Source organism: Pundamilia nyererei, unplaced genomic scaffold (genome assembly GCF_000239375.1).
Source record: "Pundamilia nyererei isolate P.nyererei 1_Seehausen unplaced genomic scaffold, PunNye1.0 scaffold00180, whole genome shotgun sequence".
Lineage (NCBI taxonomy): Eukaryota > Metazoa > Chordata > Actinopteri > Cichliformes > Cichlidae > Pundamilia > Pundamilia nyererei.
The window spans coordinates 608,282-624,516 of record NW_005187581.1 but is presented as its reverse complement, the minus strand read 5'-3'; the positions used below and the strand labels follow the sequence as shown (position 1 = coordinate 624,516).

Sequence of the window (16,235 nt, the reverse complement as noted above, 5' to 3'; positions counted from 1 at the left end):
TGTGTCCAGGGTGTGAGGGGTCTGTGATGATTTTCCCTGCCCGTTTCCTGGTTCTTGAGAGATGCATCTGACCCTTCAGCTGATCAACAAAACTTCATCGGAAATGATCTCAGTGGAAGGGTGGCTGTCAAGAAGTCTCTCTTAAAGAAGGAAAACAGTCCATAGAAACTGTGGAGGCACTGTCTGGTTTGGTGCTGCATTTCATCCAGTGGTGTTGGAGATTTTGTCAAAATTGATGGAATTATGAACACAGGAAAGTACCATCACATGGAGGAAGCCAATGATTTTTTTTCCCAGTATGATGATGATACTAAACACACTGCCAATGCAGTAAAAAAAACATATCTGGGTAAAAAATACTTCTCAAGAAGCCCAAAGAACTATTTCTCAAGACTACTAACAGAAATTACAAAAGAATTTCAAGCATAAAGGTTTTCACACCAAAAATTAGACTTTCAAGCTCATTATAATAGCACAGACTTCTCAAGTACTGTATTTTCAGGTATATTTGCAGATAATTCAATTAATCACTGCATCTAGTTTCCATTTCCCCAGCAAAATATGACTAAATGAAGAGTGGCTGAACACCATGGAACTTTAATATTTATTCTTTAGATGCATAAAATATAAAATAAAATAACTCCTTTAGCCTATTGCTAAACCCAAAGATTCAAATGGGTGGCAGTGACAGCAATCCTAAATGTATTCAGTCAATTAGATCCACATATTCGAGTCTGGCCTGACTCAAAGCCTGAAAGTGATATGCTTGGATAATGAACACAGCCCTCAGTGCTCACCAAGCTCCTCCTATCTAATCAAATCTAGGTGTAGCCTTCTGACTCCTCACCTCTACTAAGCTGATGACAGCAGGATTGAGAATAACTGGCGGGCATATTTTGAATGAAAATGTCTCCAACAAGAGTGTGTGAAGCCATGACAACATCCAGAGAAGAATCAATAATCTATTACTTTTACGTGTTTGTGTGAAACCTCGTGCAAACCCACTGTTGGTGAAACAACTGTTCACGAGCTTGTTTCTGTTAGAACTGCAGCATTTGTAATTAAAAACACATTGATCCGCAGCATTTCAAGACTTTCTATATAATTACATTTACCAGCAAGTTGGTGTCTAGTGAAGATGATGAATTAAACAGAGGTGTGAGTTTAAATTAATTTTATTTTAGTCAGAGGGGATATTTATCTTGTATTGATTTCTATGTAAACCATCTTTCTCACATTGCTGTTTATATAGTAATGAAAATGCAAAACACTGAATCTGTGGCAAATCGATCTCCTTAAATACGCGAGTAAAGTTGTCAAAGTATTTTTTTTTTGAAGCTGTGGTAATCGTTTCCTTTGTATTGACCCTCAGTGAAGCTTAATCCCAATCATTAATGATAATAGCACAATCACTTTCGATGTGTATAAAGGCTGAAAATTCGGATGCAAAACGGCCATCGCAGACCCAGAGTGTTCTTAAATCTCAAAGGGAAAATGAAACAGATCACACAAACGCTAGACTTTCGTTCTGACTTTTCAGTCAATTTACAAACGCAGGGAAACGACATCAGCACCGTGCGTAAACTGTTGCGCTTACCGATTCTGAGGACTTGCGTGGAGCTCAGAAAGAGCTGAGCCGCGAAAAGAAAATAGCCAAAAAGTCTCTTTCTTTCTTCCATTATTCTCCCTCTCGTTCTCGAAGTCACGGCAAATGTCGAGACCATGACAGACAGAAGCAGCTTCTAAACGAGCCCGGGCAAACCTGACGCGCCATGCCAGCGCGCAACCCAAGTTTTATTCCCAATTTGATGATCCCACTCTGCATCACTCCATCGCGCAGAAGAAACCAAAGACGACGACAACAATTTCCACGTGTCCAACTTTCACATGCAAAGTCAAACCAAGTCACGTCTTCTTAACATAGCTGGCTGCGGTGGGCTACAGCAAACGCGTCCACGAGAGTCCGTGCGCCTCCGAGGATGCAGATGCCAGAGGGGAGTGAGGGCGCACGAGTCGGGCCAAGTGAGCTTAAATTCAATTAGCTTCCGGTGAGCATTTTCAGAATAGAACTCAAACCTGCCTCATCGTGGAGGTTTTGCAAAAATACGTAGTAGGCAATGGATGGAGTTTCTTTCTTTCTTTCTTTCTTTTTGCTTGTTTTAAAAATCTGCATTGACCCAAAGTGTGTAGACGATAGTTATGAACGTTCGAATAAAGATTTTGACATTTATTACCGTATTTCAATCAACTATTTGGAATCACACTGAATCATGTTTTTTTTCCCCTAATGGTAATCAGAATTAATTTTGTCAAACTTTCAGAGCTTTTACTCTGAAGGTACTCGCGGTCTGATTCAGCTCGTTTTTGCTAGTTTGGCTGCAGTCGCTTTGGATTAAGGAGCATGGCAGATGGATTGGCAGCGGTTCTCCCCACCGGTCCTGATGAGAGGAGAATAATCTTCAGGTTACAGGGCAGAGGCCAGATTATCTCTCACTTCAGGCAAAAACGAGGTTTGTATCTGATTGGATCACTGGATGCCTTCCCATTCAGTCCCATGACTCTCACAAGGCAGCAAAAAATAACGAATTGTTGTGTAATGCGTTTTAACATCCCTGAAAGAGAATTGGCTCAATCATAATGACTTCCGGTGGAGAATTATTTTTATTACCTTGTGGAGGAAACTTATCTGTCCACTACTTGACTGAAAGCTCCATGGGGTTTGCCAACTCTGGGCTACTGCTTAATATTGTGACATTTAAAAACGGCCAAAGACACCAACAACCTGGCATCTCACAATCTTGCAAGTCTCAAGCAAAAACCCATCACATCAGAAATGACATTTGTTTATCAGGATGTTTGCGAGCTCTTTAAAATCTGGGAGCCAAGTGATCTAAGACAACCAGCCAGCTCAGTCTGAAGCCCCGACAAACAGCCTATAGACAAACTTAATTAACTCGGAAAATGACCAGCCTGCGTCTCCAGGAATAGGTCTCGGGCAATGGTCCTGGACACAAAAAAAAAAAAAAAAAAAAAAAGGGGGGGGGGACCTCGTCTGATATGAATACCGAGCAGAGTCGTCTCCTTGTAAAGTTTTTTTCTGTGCCACACATGTAGAATACCTGACACTCCAGCAGAAGCACGGGTAAATGTATCCTTGTATCCACAACAAGGATGCATTTTAAACAGAATTGGTGTGTACAGCTTCTTTGTGGGGAAAATTAATTACGACAGATAATGCGACAATAAATTGTGGTTGTTGGCTGCAGAAAATGAGTTGCTTTGACAATGAAGAAATGGAACATTCACACCAAACTACATTTAGAAAAAGATTTATTTTTACATTAAAAAAAAAAATCAAAAATGCTCCACAGTTTTAAACGTACAAAAGGGATGGGGTCGGGGGTCAAAGGGAATCATTTGCTTCCAAGGACAAGTGATTGTACCTCAGTCTCAAGACCGTACTGACCATTCTGAGCCAGCTGGCTAAAATCTAAGAAACCAGCTTCATCATTAAAAAGACAGAATTAAGAAGAGAGTATATCATTTCCATCCATGTTCCCTTCATTCTGAAACGTAGCTGCTTACACATCCCCCCGACACACACACACAAACAGTTGGGTATTAAGTGCTTGTTCGAAACATCCATTAAGGTGCGCATGACTATGTTGAGCACAGCAATCAGCAGGTTGTTGTTGTTGTGACGACAAAGTGAAACAGCACAGCCTGGTGGACAGGAGTAGTAACGCAGAAGTGGAAATATACATAGAAAATGCCACACGACAAAAGTCAACGCAACAGATGAAAGCTGAGGATGACGTCTGAATCCATTAGAGCAGTTGTGGGCAAATAATTTTCCTCAAGGGGCCACATGAGAAGCTGGAACTATTGATTAATACTGAGCAGAATGGATTTGATCAGTATTCAATTTGTGACCCCTGACGGGAGGTGAATCGCCCAGTCCTGTATTTGAGTGAAGCTGGTCAACTGCATGACTGCCCCCCCCCCTTTTAAATTATAGTACAGTCACTAACACGGTCCTTTCAAACACAAGAGACAATTCAAGTAAACAGGACTATAGAAATTACTCTGGTATTTATCACAGACATGACGACGACATGGCCTCAGTGGCAAAAAAAGAAGAGTCCAGAAAAATAATGGACTTGATGAAATCAATTAGTTACCAAAATAAAAAGACATTTTATTTGAGAAACACAATTAAAGACTCATCATTCACACAAAGGGAAAAATAGAAGCTTGTTTCTGGCAGCAAACACACAAAAGGTAGTTTGTAACACTGGGCATCTGTATGTGATGTAAACATTGAAAAATTACAGTATTTTTTTGAAGGCAGTAATTAAATAAAGAACAAGGTAAGGATATGAGAGGAGACAGTGATATTTTTATACAGCTATACAAGTCAACAGCACTCTATTCTTCTCCTGATTATACACTGTTGTGTAGCTGATATTAAGTTAAATTTTTTTTTTTTACAAAGCACAATAAAGCTAGTTAGATGTCACCGTCCTTTATGCAGCAGTCGTTAAGCCAAAAGCCCCTGAAGAAAAAAAACGGAAAAAAAAGTAACACACAGCCCTTGAGTGTTCGAATACAAACGTCAGAAAAATATAAACACCCACATTCCTGTGTTTAAAAATAGACTTTTTGGCCTGAAGGTCACAGTTCAGTGGTGATGTCTCCTCTGTAAAATGTGTGCGTGGTGCAGTAGCTGCCTTTACTTTCTGTGTCTGTGCACACATGCACTTACTGTTTGTTTATCCACATGAAGACACGCTTGCTCATTGACTCGCGTGCACATCCAGTGCTGTGTTCCTCATATGTTTACCTGCACTTCCTTGTTACTTTTTCCCCCCCTCTGGGTGCTTCAGTACTTCAGGATTGTCAGAACACGGGAGGATGTGGGTGAGGTGGAAGGAGAGGGTTGTGCAGAGATACAGGCAGGATTTGTTGAGGTTCCCCAAATTCTACACTTTTAAAGCTTTTATCTGTCCTCACACCTTTTCTTTGACTCCTACATTATCCTACATAATCTTCATCATCTATCAGAAGACGTCACTGTTGGTAAAGTCGTCCCGCCGCACCCAGATGACATCGTGGTCCTGGTTTGTGGCCCCCTCCACAGCACACTGCTTCAAGGAAGCAACCTTTAAAGTTGAGGTTGCACTGCTCGGGAGAGAAGCACCGCAGGAAGTAATGGAGTCTACCAAGCTGGAGTCATCCCCATGCTTTGTTCGATCAGCGTCCTCCTCCTGCGTGATCTCACACTCTGCTCCTCCATTCAGGTTGATGTCTTTGCCCTGTAGGTTCAGTCCTTTCATCTGCTCCTCCAGGTTGTCCAGTTTCGTCGACATGGCTCGGACAGACGTGCAGTACTCGTCGTCGTCGCTCAAAATGTCCGTCTCCTTCACCTGCCCGACATCGGTGCCCTCACACTGATTTTCATAGCAGCCCAGGTTGAACTGCTCTTCCACCCAGCGATCCGTGTCCTCTCCCTGAGGTTTGCAAGGCTGAAGTTGATCAGACAAGTCGGATTTGGAGCAAGGGCGGGAAGAACGAGACGAGGGGTCTTCATGAGTGCTGTTGTTGTTGTCTCCGTGGAAAACCAAGTCGGTATCGATGGTGATGCGGTTCCTCACCAACCGCCTGCGAGCTAGCGTTCGAGATGGAGCTGAGGCTAAACAGAGAAAGACAGGAAGGCGTCACCAGTCAAGGTCATTACTCTCAACCCAAACTAAACTGAGAAGATTTTAGTTAACTGAAATAAACATCAAATTAGACTTTTCATGTCTTTCCTAATTAATGCCAACATATGATGCATTTATAATAAAAAGTAATATACAGAATTATAATCGATCTGTTACTGCCTAAGCATGTTTGTCTGCATTGCTATTGAAACAGAACACATATTCAAACTCTGTCACCTGCTCTGTTCATGGTGGGCCGCACCCCTTTAAGGGCAGAAAGACGCTTGCCTCCAAATGGGACATACTGCTGGCTGGGGGGAAGACACTCTGTCTTAAGCAGCTGCCGTCGTTGCTTCTCCCTAAGGATGGAGTGAACTGCTTTCAGGAAGTCCTTCTTACTCTCTGGCGAACTGCAGATCAGACAAGAAAACATGAAAGACCATGAAAATATTGTAAGAGAGAGGTAGCTTCAGTTTGATGGGGTTCTAACTCCCCCCCCCCAAATCTTCATTTTTGTAACTGCTGGGGGTCTGCTAACTGTTTCATGCTCTTATTTTAAAACCAGAGCGCCTAAACTTTGGAACGCTCTTCCTCAGCCTATCAGGTCAGCTGAATCAGTGCCTAGATTTGAAAGACTACTAAAAATAATTTCTATAGGTTCTCTTTTCTTCAATCTTTTGCCAATTATCTGTGGCCTTTTGTGTGTATGCAGGAAAAAATGACCATGACTTTGTGAAACATGTATAAATATGTACATTTAATTTAAAAAAATGTTTTTTTAAAGTGCTATACAAATAACCTTATTATTCATGTTCATACGTTTTGAATCTGTATGTGCAGTTTTACCTGAAGCACAACTGGAAGCTTCTCTCTGGTCTTCCTTCAGATTCAGACCTCGTGTGGACAATTTCACAGTCCGCCGTGGCCTCTGAGTCTGAGAAAGGCCCAGAAGAGAAAAGATGTGAAATACATTTGCAGAAGTATTCAGTTAATTTCCATCATCAATTTCTTTTCCCTTAACAACAGGCCATTAGGCAGATAAACAGCCTTGTTTGGGCTGAATCGCCGGAGGGTGATTTAAAGTTCACTTAGGACACAGAGAAGATGTGAGAAAGAAGGCATGCAGATCTACTAATGAGTATTTATCTGTTGTGTCTACAAAAGGTTATTTATTTTCTGCAGGAGAGGAAAGCAGCATCACTGACAGGCCTCCAAAGCATCTTAAGCGTCTGTCACAAAATGCTGATTTATAACCGCGGTTATTTTGGGGAACAGGGTAACATGCAAATGATCTTTTCAATGATTTTGGCATAAAAACTAAAAAAAGAGCAATTTTGCCTTGGATAGTCTGGTTATGGCTTTAGGCACTTTAAGGTTAGGCTAATTAATGCATTAAACAAGTCATAGCCTCTAACACATAGAAAATCCAAAATCCTTTCATGATTTTTTCTCGTTTCTTCATGAAAACACTTTTATTAATGTAAATTTTGAGCGTATCACTACTCTTCCTAAAAAAAATAATAATAAAAAAAATGTTGATATGTTGTTGTCCAACACATTCATACATTATAGACTAATGGTCAAATAATACATTTTTATTGCACAGGTCTTCTATTTGAAGATATGCTATAACTAAATCCATGTGTTTCTGGTGTAATTAGTCCATTCATGTTTATGTAAAACTCCAAATCAGTCCTCAAAATGCTAACAGTACCTACGGGAAAATATTAAAAATTGCTGCATGTTAGTATATTTAAATATACTCACTTGGGAGGGTTCGGACTTGCAGAGAATCGGTTGCAATCATGTGACGGAAGCGGATGGGATCTTTTTCATCGCCCCCAGACCCGCGATGAGATGCACCCTGAAAGATAGAGACTGGTCAGAGATTTAATGCATAACCGCTGCAGTGCATCAACATGACAGCAGAGAGCATCAGAGTGCAGGAAGAGAGAGGGTTCATTGAACAGACACAAGTATCTACCGTACTATACTATACTATGGGGAGCGTGCACACACGCAGTTACTGCAGCTGCCAATAACTGCCCTCACACAACCATGAAACATTAGCCTAATTATTTCTGTCCCCCATGCAATGTAAAAAGAGAACACGTTAAAAGCACTTCAGAGGATGTACACCCTCCATCACTGTGTCTTAAAATGCAATTAAAATTAAAAGTCCAAAAAAGGTACTTACAATTTTTTTCCTGTGCTTAGAGCAGTCCTTGTAGACAAATACAACTGCTGTTTTGAACACTGCATGCGGGCAGAGAGAGAGAGGGGGAGAAAAGAAGTGAGAGAATTGATTAACAGGGTCTGCAACTTCTACTCACTGTCGCCTTGCCCAAGAAAGCACATATAATAAGCAGATGTAATATTTATTGTCAAAAGTGTCTCAGCTGAGTGCATTTTAAAACACATCCCAGGCACTTCTGAGTAGGTGTGTGAGAACTGCATATCACACCATTAATAATCACTTCACCCAAAAAGTGAAAAACAATGTAAAGATCCCAGTTTGCATGACTGGCTCCATTTGCCCATTAACTGAAATAGCACCGAGCAGTACCAAAGCCTGACAGTAAAGCCTCACACGAAACAGTAAAGTATTCATAAATGCAGAGCAAGTGCTCTTTCATAAAAATGTAACTGCATGCAGCTCCTCTGATAAGTTTAGAAATGTTCATGATGAACAAGAATGTCATGGCAACACTGGTTTATTTTCTGGGATGATATTTTTACATCTTTGACATAAAAAAGGTGCAAAAGTTGTGGTTTATTACATACGTGACAGCTTCTGCTTGGTCACATATTTGAAACAACTTGTTTTGGCAGCATAAATAGTTTCCTGGGAAATACCCAACTTTCACAGACAGACCACATATTTGCCATCATTTGTGGAGACCGTTCTAAAATGTTTATCCTAGCCCCGTTCATCCATCACTGCAGGTGTTCATTGAGTTGAATGCATCACCTTTATCTCTCCAACATACCTCCAGTCTCTTTATCTCATCTGACCTCAAATTTATACTGGGTTCAGTGCAGTTAGCTGCAAACTCAGGTTCCTCTTACGGATCCTGACCATCAGAACCAAGTTCTTCTGCGCTGAGGGTTGTAGATTATTCCGAGAGATATTCTTGAGTTGTGTTAATCTTCAGTCATATCTACACTGAGTTTCTGAGACTTTCCCGTTGCACTGTGTGCCAATTGAGCCAATGAGAGTTGTCAAATTAACTCTTTGAGGGTTGCGATAGAGAAGCTACTAGCTGTGAACTGTGAGGACTAAAGGGGAGTTAAGAACAAGGACATTAAGTAAAGTTAAGTAGCTTTCAGCACCACTGAATTAATAATCTAAGTTTACGTCATTTCAATTTAAAACAGGACGGCACATTACTTAGCATTAGTACTTGGATCCATTATGTAAATGTGACAGCAATTTTTCGCCTGCAGTCCCTCATGTGGGTGTTGATTTCTATTAATTGTGCTTGTTCTACAATCATTCTGCCCCATGAAAAAAAACCCCTGTTAAAATTATGAAAAATAGAATATAATAATGACATTCATGTCCATTATGCAAACTTCCAGCTTCAGCTGCATCTATGGCAGAGTGCACTAGAATTAGCGATGCTTGGTCTACACAGGTTTTTAATCTATCCTGTGCATAACGACACAAGCTGTATATTGACCTTTTTTTATTATTCATAAAGAAGAGCTGAGGCTGAAAATGAAACCTATGATAACTCAAAATGTAGACAGTTGATCAGCTTAGGTTTGTAATCACATTAAACATCAGTACAACAAATCCCCACTTTATGGAGACTCTGTTATATTGTAGGTATATCTCTGTGTTATGTAAGGAGGTATTCCTGGCAGCCTGAATTTCAGGTGGTAAAATCTACATAAAACCGTACCAAAAGCAGCTAAATCTGGGTCCTTTTTGCTCTTGGCCAAAGAGGTTTGAGGGTTTATCCATGCCACTGTAGAATGTAGTAAAAGATCCCCCATCGAGAGGTCAGCCACCTGTGATGCATAAAGTAAAAAAACAAAACATTATTAACAAAAAAAGCAAATAAGTCACAGGATCATTCACTGGGCTTAAGGCTGATATATTAATGTGTTCTACCTCTTTTTTATCAGCAGTCTGCTCGTTGATCAGCTGGTCAAAAACAGCGCCGTACTCCTCATGAAGCTTTTGCATCTCATTGATGTGACTTGCAACTTTGTTCATGGCCTTAATTGCAACTACATGGGGCAAATATTTATAGTTAAAACCCCAAATCATTGATTCACCAACACCATATCCTGAATATACAAAGTTCTATGTAGCAGGCGAGTAGATGATGATGCACCATTTCACCACAGTTTTAAATGCTCAATGAAAAAAAGGATACTTACCATCCAGGTGGTAGTGTTCCTCACTGTCCGGGTCAGTGAGAGAATAGAGCTCCCTTAGCAGAAGTGGATACTTCAGCACTCTTTGGATTGGTTTGATCAGGTAAGACTCGAGAGTGGATGAATGTTGCTGTCTGGGATTTTTCTCAGCCAGGAAGGCCTTGAATTCTGGATCGGTCTTTGCTGGAGGAGCGGAAATTTAAACACCGATTTATTTTGTGTAAGGCACAAGGTAACGCAAAGACTTGCTTTTAAAAATAGTAAGGGGTGACTGCATGCTTGGCATGAGGCAAGAATCTGTTAATGTTTTTACCTTTAGCGAGGACCTTTGGGACTTTGGTGTGACTGGCGCAGAAGGCGCTGTAAATCTTAAAGCGATCAGCATAATACAGGAATGACCCACCCAACGAGAACAGCACCTTCTGCAAAAACAGACGAGCATAACATACAATCATAAGATTATATGATCGCGTTTAAATGATGGCAACGCACATTATGTGGAAATTCCAATTTTGAGAAGCTGCTAAATAAGAAAGAGTCTCAACTTTTTTTTTTTGTTTGACTAACATAAGCTCTTTATTATGCGTTATACAAACAGCAGTACCAAGGGGGAGTGTTCCCTAAATGAGACAAAATAATTAGAGGATTTGAAGCCAAATGAAGCAGTTGGGTCTAAAATCAACATTCATTCACCTTAAATTGCTCCACCCTTTCCAGCCTCTCCTGGTCTGGCATCAGCCTGATTCCATCTTCCAGCGTGCGTAGGAACTCCACCTGGAATTCCACCATCTCTCCGAGGTTACCAAACAAAACGTCCAGCTGCAACACACATCACTGTCAGCACTGCTTTCGAGCAAAAATCGTGTATAGGTTATGGTATCTAAGCAGTTTATTTCAATTCTTGGATAATAAATATCAAGTGAAGAGTACCTCATCCTGAGTCAGGAAGCTCTTTTCCTGCAAAGGTTTCAAGTAGCGCTCTATTAGGCAGTTCAGATCCTGAATGAGATATAAACAAGATCAGCCTGTCATCAGATGCTCGAGGAGGAATGTCTTGTGTCTGTTGATTTGAAGGCTATTTAATGAATCATTTGCAAAGATTTTAAAGAATGGATAGAAGTCAACAGCTTGCGGGTTTCAACATAACTCACACTGACACAAAAGCATTTCAGCGACGATGACACAGGAACACGCTTGGCAAAACATTTGTGAGTCTGAGACCGTAGCTGCATTCTTGCGGCACGCTCAAAGAACACTTCAGAGACCCTGTACTCACTTTGACATAAGTCTTCTCCGTCTCCACCAATTCATTGATGACCTTGCGCAGTTTGTCAGCGTGGGAGAGCTGTTTCTGTGTGGCCGCGGCTGCTGTGGGTGGTAAGACCGACACAGGGCTCGGAGAAAGGGATGACGAAGACGATGAGGAGGACGACGACATCGGGCACTCGGGGGGATTGATGTCATGAAGGCCGCGGCAGAAAACAGTGACCTGCTCTGTGCTCTGCTCAGAAAGAAAAGGAAGCAGAGCATGCAGAATTTTTAAGGGACCGCTTTAAAAACCACTCACAAAAATTAATAAAATAACTAAATGACTATAATATGTAGGTTTATTTTGAGACGTACGCATTCATCATTAACAAGACATTAAACGCATTCCTACAGTCTGCTATGTATCAAAGACACCAAACATGAAGTCTAAGGAGCTTGGAAAGAAAAGAGTCTGGACTTTTTAAAATTGCTTGAAGACGCCTCACCTCTCATCCGAGAAGCTTCTTCAGTTCTAGGGTCAAATGAGGGTCCTCTTTTGAGGAAGAGAAAGAAGCCATCTATGTCCTCTGTGAACGACCATCTTTGAACAGAGGCGGTGGCTTGCGACACGAACTGTCTGCCATCCATTTCTCAGTTCCCTTCCCAGACGCCTTAACGCCCACTCACATCCTGGGCCATCTGACCTCAGGAAATGATAGGGTGTGGTTAGGTTTCACAATGAGCCCACCCGAAACCTTGGCTGATTGTGACCCACACCCATTTTGACACCTTGGCTCGTGCGATTAGGTAGAGGATCATTAGGGGGGTCCATTGTCCCTCTTGGGGGGATACTCCCACAGGGTTTAAAACTGGGACTCTCTACCATTTGGCCCTAGAACTGAAGAAGCTTCTTGGATGAGAGGTGAAACGTCTTCAAGCAACTTAAAGAAGTCCAGAAGCTTTTCTTTCCAAGCTCCTTAGACTACAATGGCCTGGATGACTGAGAACCTTCACAGACATACCAAACATGAAGAAACCTGCTAGATTCAGATTGTTAGCAGACCTAATAAGGGACTTGTCGCCTCCTGCTCCTTTTCTGCAACTATAAAACCAGCATTCTCTGATATTACTCTTAGAACTTGTTCAGTAATGACCAGAAACACATGTCACACATCATCCATAACATTACACACTGGAACCAAACACTGAGAAGAATATATTATATATTATAGGCTTACATCAAAATGCTTCTTTATTAGCCTCTAGGAGTGAACATGAACACAACAGAGCGCTGCATATTGAAAAATGGACAAAGTGAAAAAGCAGCAGCATCCAAACCAACAGGCTGAGTGTGTTTTAAAAAAAAATCAAATGTTCTACAAGTAATACAGCAGCATGTCTCCCTGCTGCACCAATGGTTATGAGTCTTTCCAGCATCTGCCAATACTTTCTACAACAGACTTCCTGTAGGTAAAGAGGTGTCTCTGAATTCAAACCCAGAGTTCAATAGTTTTCTTTGCAAGCCCAGGCAGGCTGTCACAAGGACTGAGTTCTTCTGAGAAATCTAGAAAAAAATAGATGTACATGTGCGTATTATAGAGTCTCTTACTAACACCAACTATAAGGGAGCTCAACTCTAAAAATCTCATTAATTACCAGTCCTCCTGTCCAGAGATGACACTGAACCTTTATTGTTTATTTCCAGTGTACATGTTAATCATTTATAAAGCAACCTTTAAAGAAAGGCAAAAGAATGTAATCGAGAAGAAAACTACAGGTAATTTAAACTCTAAGGGACAAACAAAGACACTAAAACCATCACAAAGTAAAACTACAAACTGAGTCGTGTCAAGCTGATTGATGATGCAAGTTTAAATCTGTATTATCTGTAGGCAGCACAAAGCGGGTTTGATCCTATTTCAGTCGCCATTTACTTAAACGGGATGCCACCAGTGTTACTCACGGAAGCGCTTTTGAGAACATATGTTACAAAACAATCATTTTTATGGGTTCAGTGAAAGTGTTTACTTATTGTAATCTCTGATATGGCAGTACACCTCACTGTGTGCTGCTGATAGCTGATTTACATAAACTGGTCAGCTGGGGAAGTGGCTTGTCTTTACTGATTCAATGCCTTGTCTCCTGCTGGACTGCAGCAATGACAAACATAATTTTCCATTGTGGTATTCAAACCAGTTTTGCAAGTTTGCTATACACACACACACACACACACACACACACACTTGTTTGCACAGCAGAATTGGGCAAACAAAGAGATTATCGACAGTCCTCCTATCACTAACTAACTACAGTCACAATAATAAACACTTACCACAAAATGAACTAAAAGTCTGAATACAAGTAAAATGACACAGGTAACTGAATTTTGTGTAGCATCCAAATAATTTACATTGCTTACAAAGGTAATAACCGCATTAAAAAAACATATCCACAATAAAGACCCTTTAAACTCCCCAAACTGACCTTACACATCGCCGAGAACTAGTTTTATCAGACATTAAATCTTGTTCACCGAAAACAGAATACTAAGGACCGGAAAAGCATGCAAGGATGAATGTGCTGCGATCTGTGCAGTGAGAATTCCTTCGTGTTTCTAAACACAACAAGCCGAGCAATGACACTGCCATTTTTGGCCCTAAAAGCGAGGTCTCGCCCTTGACTGCCGATTGGCAGATGGGGCAGTGGCAGAGACAGATGACAAGAGATGGGGAACGAGGAAGGAGAAGAAGAATGGCAACATGATGCCGCACCATGACTAATAACTAACTTTCACACTGGCAATCTAAGTGGCATAGAGAAAATTGTGAAGAGCATAACTAATAGGATTCAATGACTATTTATCTGGGGTTTATTTAAACCCCAAAACAAACAAGTGCAAGCTTCGATCGCAGATTCTAATGTGCAGTATAACAGTTATTAGCTCGTCCAGAATCGATGCCATTTTACTCCCCATGCCACTGAGATATAAACACGATATAGTAAAAAATAATAATGTCTAAAAAAAAGGGTAGCTCATACACTCAAAATGTCTCATAAGATACAAATATTACATAAAATATTAAAAAGGGTTGTACAACTAGGGATTGCACTAAGCATAAGCTTAGCATTGCTGGTACAATACCATGACATTATCACTAACCTTTGTGGGATTGCATCCACCACACACACACGCCACCACACATACACACACGCCACCACACACACACACACGCCACCACACACACAAGCCACCACACACACACACACACACACACACACACACACACACACACACACACACACACACACACACACACAGCTCACCAGCTGTAACATGTCATAGATGGATTCGGTCGGTGGCTTAGAATTTCTTCTTCTCCTAAAAGCGGACATCCCGGCAGGTGAAGTTTCGACGAGAAATCAGGTTTTCATTTCCTGTCCTGCTTTTCAATTCCAGAGTGCTTCCACTCTTCCTCTGCCCCGGGAAGGCTGTGTTTTTCTGCCCTGTGCAGAATGTAGAGTTGCCGAACTTGTCCAGCTAAACTGATCAGAAGTGCTAAAGGAGATGCCTGCTATTCAACACTCACCCTGCTCTGCAAAACACTGCAGCTGGTAAAATCATTACTGTGGCAGCTGAACAAATGGGTCATTAGGCAGACTGAACAGAACAGATTGCAATGAACAACAGCACTCCCATGTCACCTTATCCTACAGCGTCTATCCAATCACTTTCTATTTTTTCAATCCACCGGCTGTCTCTGCATGCTGCCCTGAGCGCCAGTCTCCACTCTCTTCTTTGCCTCGTATCTGTCCTCGTTGCCTCTTCCACTTTTCTGTCCAGGTGTTTGAGAGGAGCGGTGGCAGGCGGCGTAGAACAAAACATTAAATAACAAGATCAAACCTCACACCCTCATGAGAGATGTAAGAAGAGATGGGAGGAGAAAGGAGGGAGGAAAGAATGGGTGTTGAAGAGGCAGTGGGTGGTGGGAGCCAAACACTCCAACAGGCATCTGCCTTCTCTCTCTCTCTCTTTCTCTCTCTCTCACTCATCACTGCTGAGAAAGACTTATGTCACTACATGCTTGTATTTGAACTTGCGCTCCGTTTGGAAATGGGTTTTAAGAAATACCGCGGTTAACGCAATTATTTCTAGAATACCGACAAAAAGAACACGTGGGAACCAACTCAGAAAATGTTTGTGCCCTAATGCATCAACTATGCATCCCACAGTCAAACCAGTTCTTGCCATTTCCAGAAACTATGTCACACAGATCAGAATAAGTTCTTTCTGAACATTGAAAATGGCAAAAAATAAGTATATTCCACATAAACGATAAACTTTAATCCTTTTTATAAAAACAACAGTTGGAGTGGAGAAAGAGAGTAGCAGCTTTTCTCCAAGTTCAGCACATGCAGTCTTTATTAGCACAGTGACTAAATGTACTATATCCTTGACTCGGAACAGACAGGGAGGAAAGTCTAGTATGACAGAGGAGCATGGAGGCAAGCACAAACCTGCTCTAACACCCATCAGCTGAAACCATGCTGAGCGAGAGCCAGAATAACCAGAGATTGCTCATATCCACACACTTGGCACACAGAAGCACAGCACACACATCATTTCACAGCTATGCAGTGAATTTTGACATGCAATAAACACACACACGTATAAGTAAATGGAAATGTCTAGCAATTCTTACGGACGTGCCTCCAATGCCTCCTTGCACAGTGTTTGTCTAAAAGAACAAGCATTTACTTGTCAATATTTGAGCATGGACAGGAAGGAGGGAGGGAGGGAGGAGAAAGGAAAGGAAAGGAAAGGAAAGGAAAGGAAAGGAAAGGAAAGGAAAGGAAAGGAAAGGAAAGGAAAGGAAAGGAAAGGAAAGGAAAGGAAAG

At 41.3% G+C, this 16,235-nt stretch overlaps 2 protein-coding genes across 9 annotated transcripts in view; both read right to left on the bottom strand.

The window, feature by feature from the left end:
* Window positions 1-1,998, bottom strand: part of grik1a (glutamate receptor, ionotropic, kainate 1a) — a 35,469-nt gene extending 33,471 nt beyond the window's left edge. For all 4 annotated transcript variants that reach the window (XM_005746606.1, XM_005746608.1, XM_005746607.1 and 1 more), the window contains exon 1: window positions 1,598-1,998. In XM_005746606.1, coding sequence (XP_005746663.1) covers window positions 1,598-1,724 — 127 coding nt within the window. In that variant the 5' untranslated portion in view covers window positions 1,725-1,998. The remainder of the gene's footprint in view (window positions 1-1,597) is intronic.
* Window positions 1,999-4,379: 2,381 nt separating this feature from the next.
* Window positions 4,380-16,235, bottom strand: part of tiam1a (TIAM Rac1 associated GEF 1a) — a 50,004-nt gene continuing 38,148 nt past the window's right edge. For all 5 annotated transcript variants that reach the window (XM_005746601.1, XM_005746605.1, XM_005746602.1 and 2 more), the window contains exons 18-29: window positions 11,368-11,592; window positions 11,022-11,090; window positions 10,785-10,910; window positions 10,405-10,513; window positions 10,095-10,274; window positions 9,823-9,941; window positions 9,611-9,719; window positions 7,900-7,958; window positions 7,470-7,566; window positions 6,549-6,636; window positions 5,940-6,112; window positions 4,380-5,692 (exon numbers count right to left, since the gene is read on the bottom strand). In XM_005746601.1, the coding sequence (XP_005746658.1) occupies window positions 5,061-5,692; window positions 5,940-6,112; window positions 6,549-6,636; window positions 7,470-7,566; window positions 7,900-7,958; window positions 9,611-9,719; window positions 9,823-9,941; window positions 10,095-10,274; window positions 10,405-10,513; window positions 10,785-10,910; window positions 11,022-11,090; window positions 11,368-11,592 (1,986 nt within the window). In that variant the 3' untranslated portion in view covers window positions 4,380-5,060. The remainder of the gene's footprint in view (window positions 5,693-5,939; window positions 6,113-6,548; window positions 6,637-7,469; window positions 7,567-7,899; window positions 7,959-9,610; window positions 9,720-9,822; window positions 9,942-10,094; window positions 10,275-10,404; window positions 10,514-10,784; window positions 10,911-11,021; window positions 11,091-11,367; window positions 11,593-16,235) is intronic.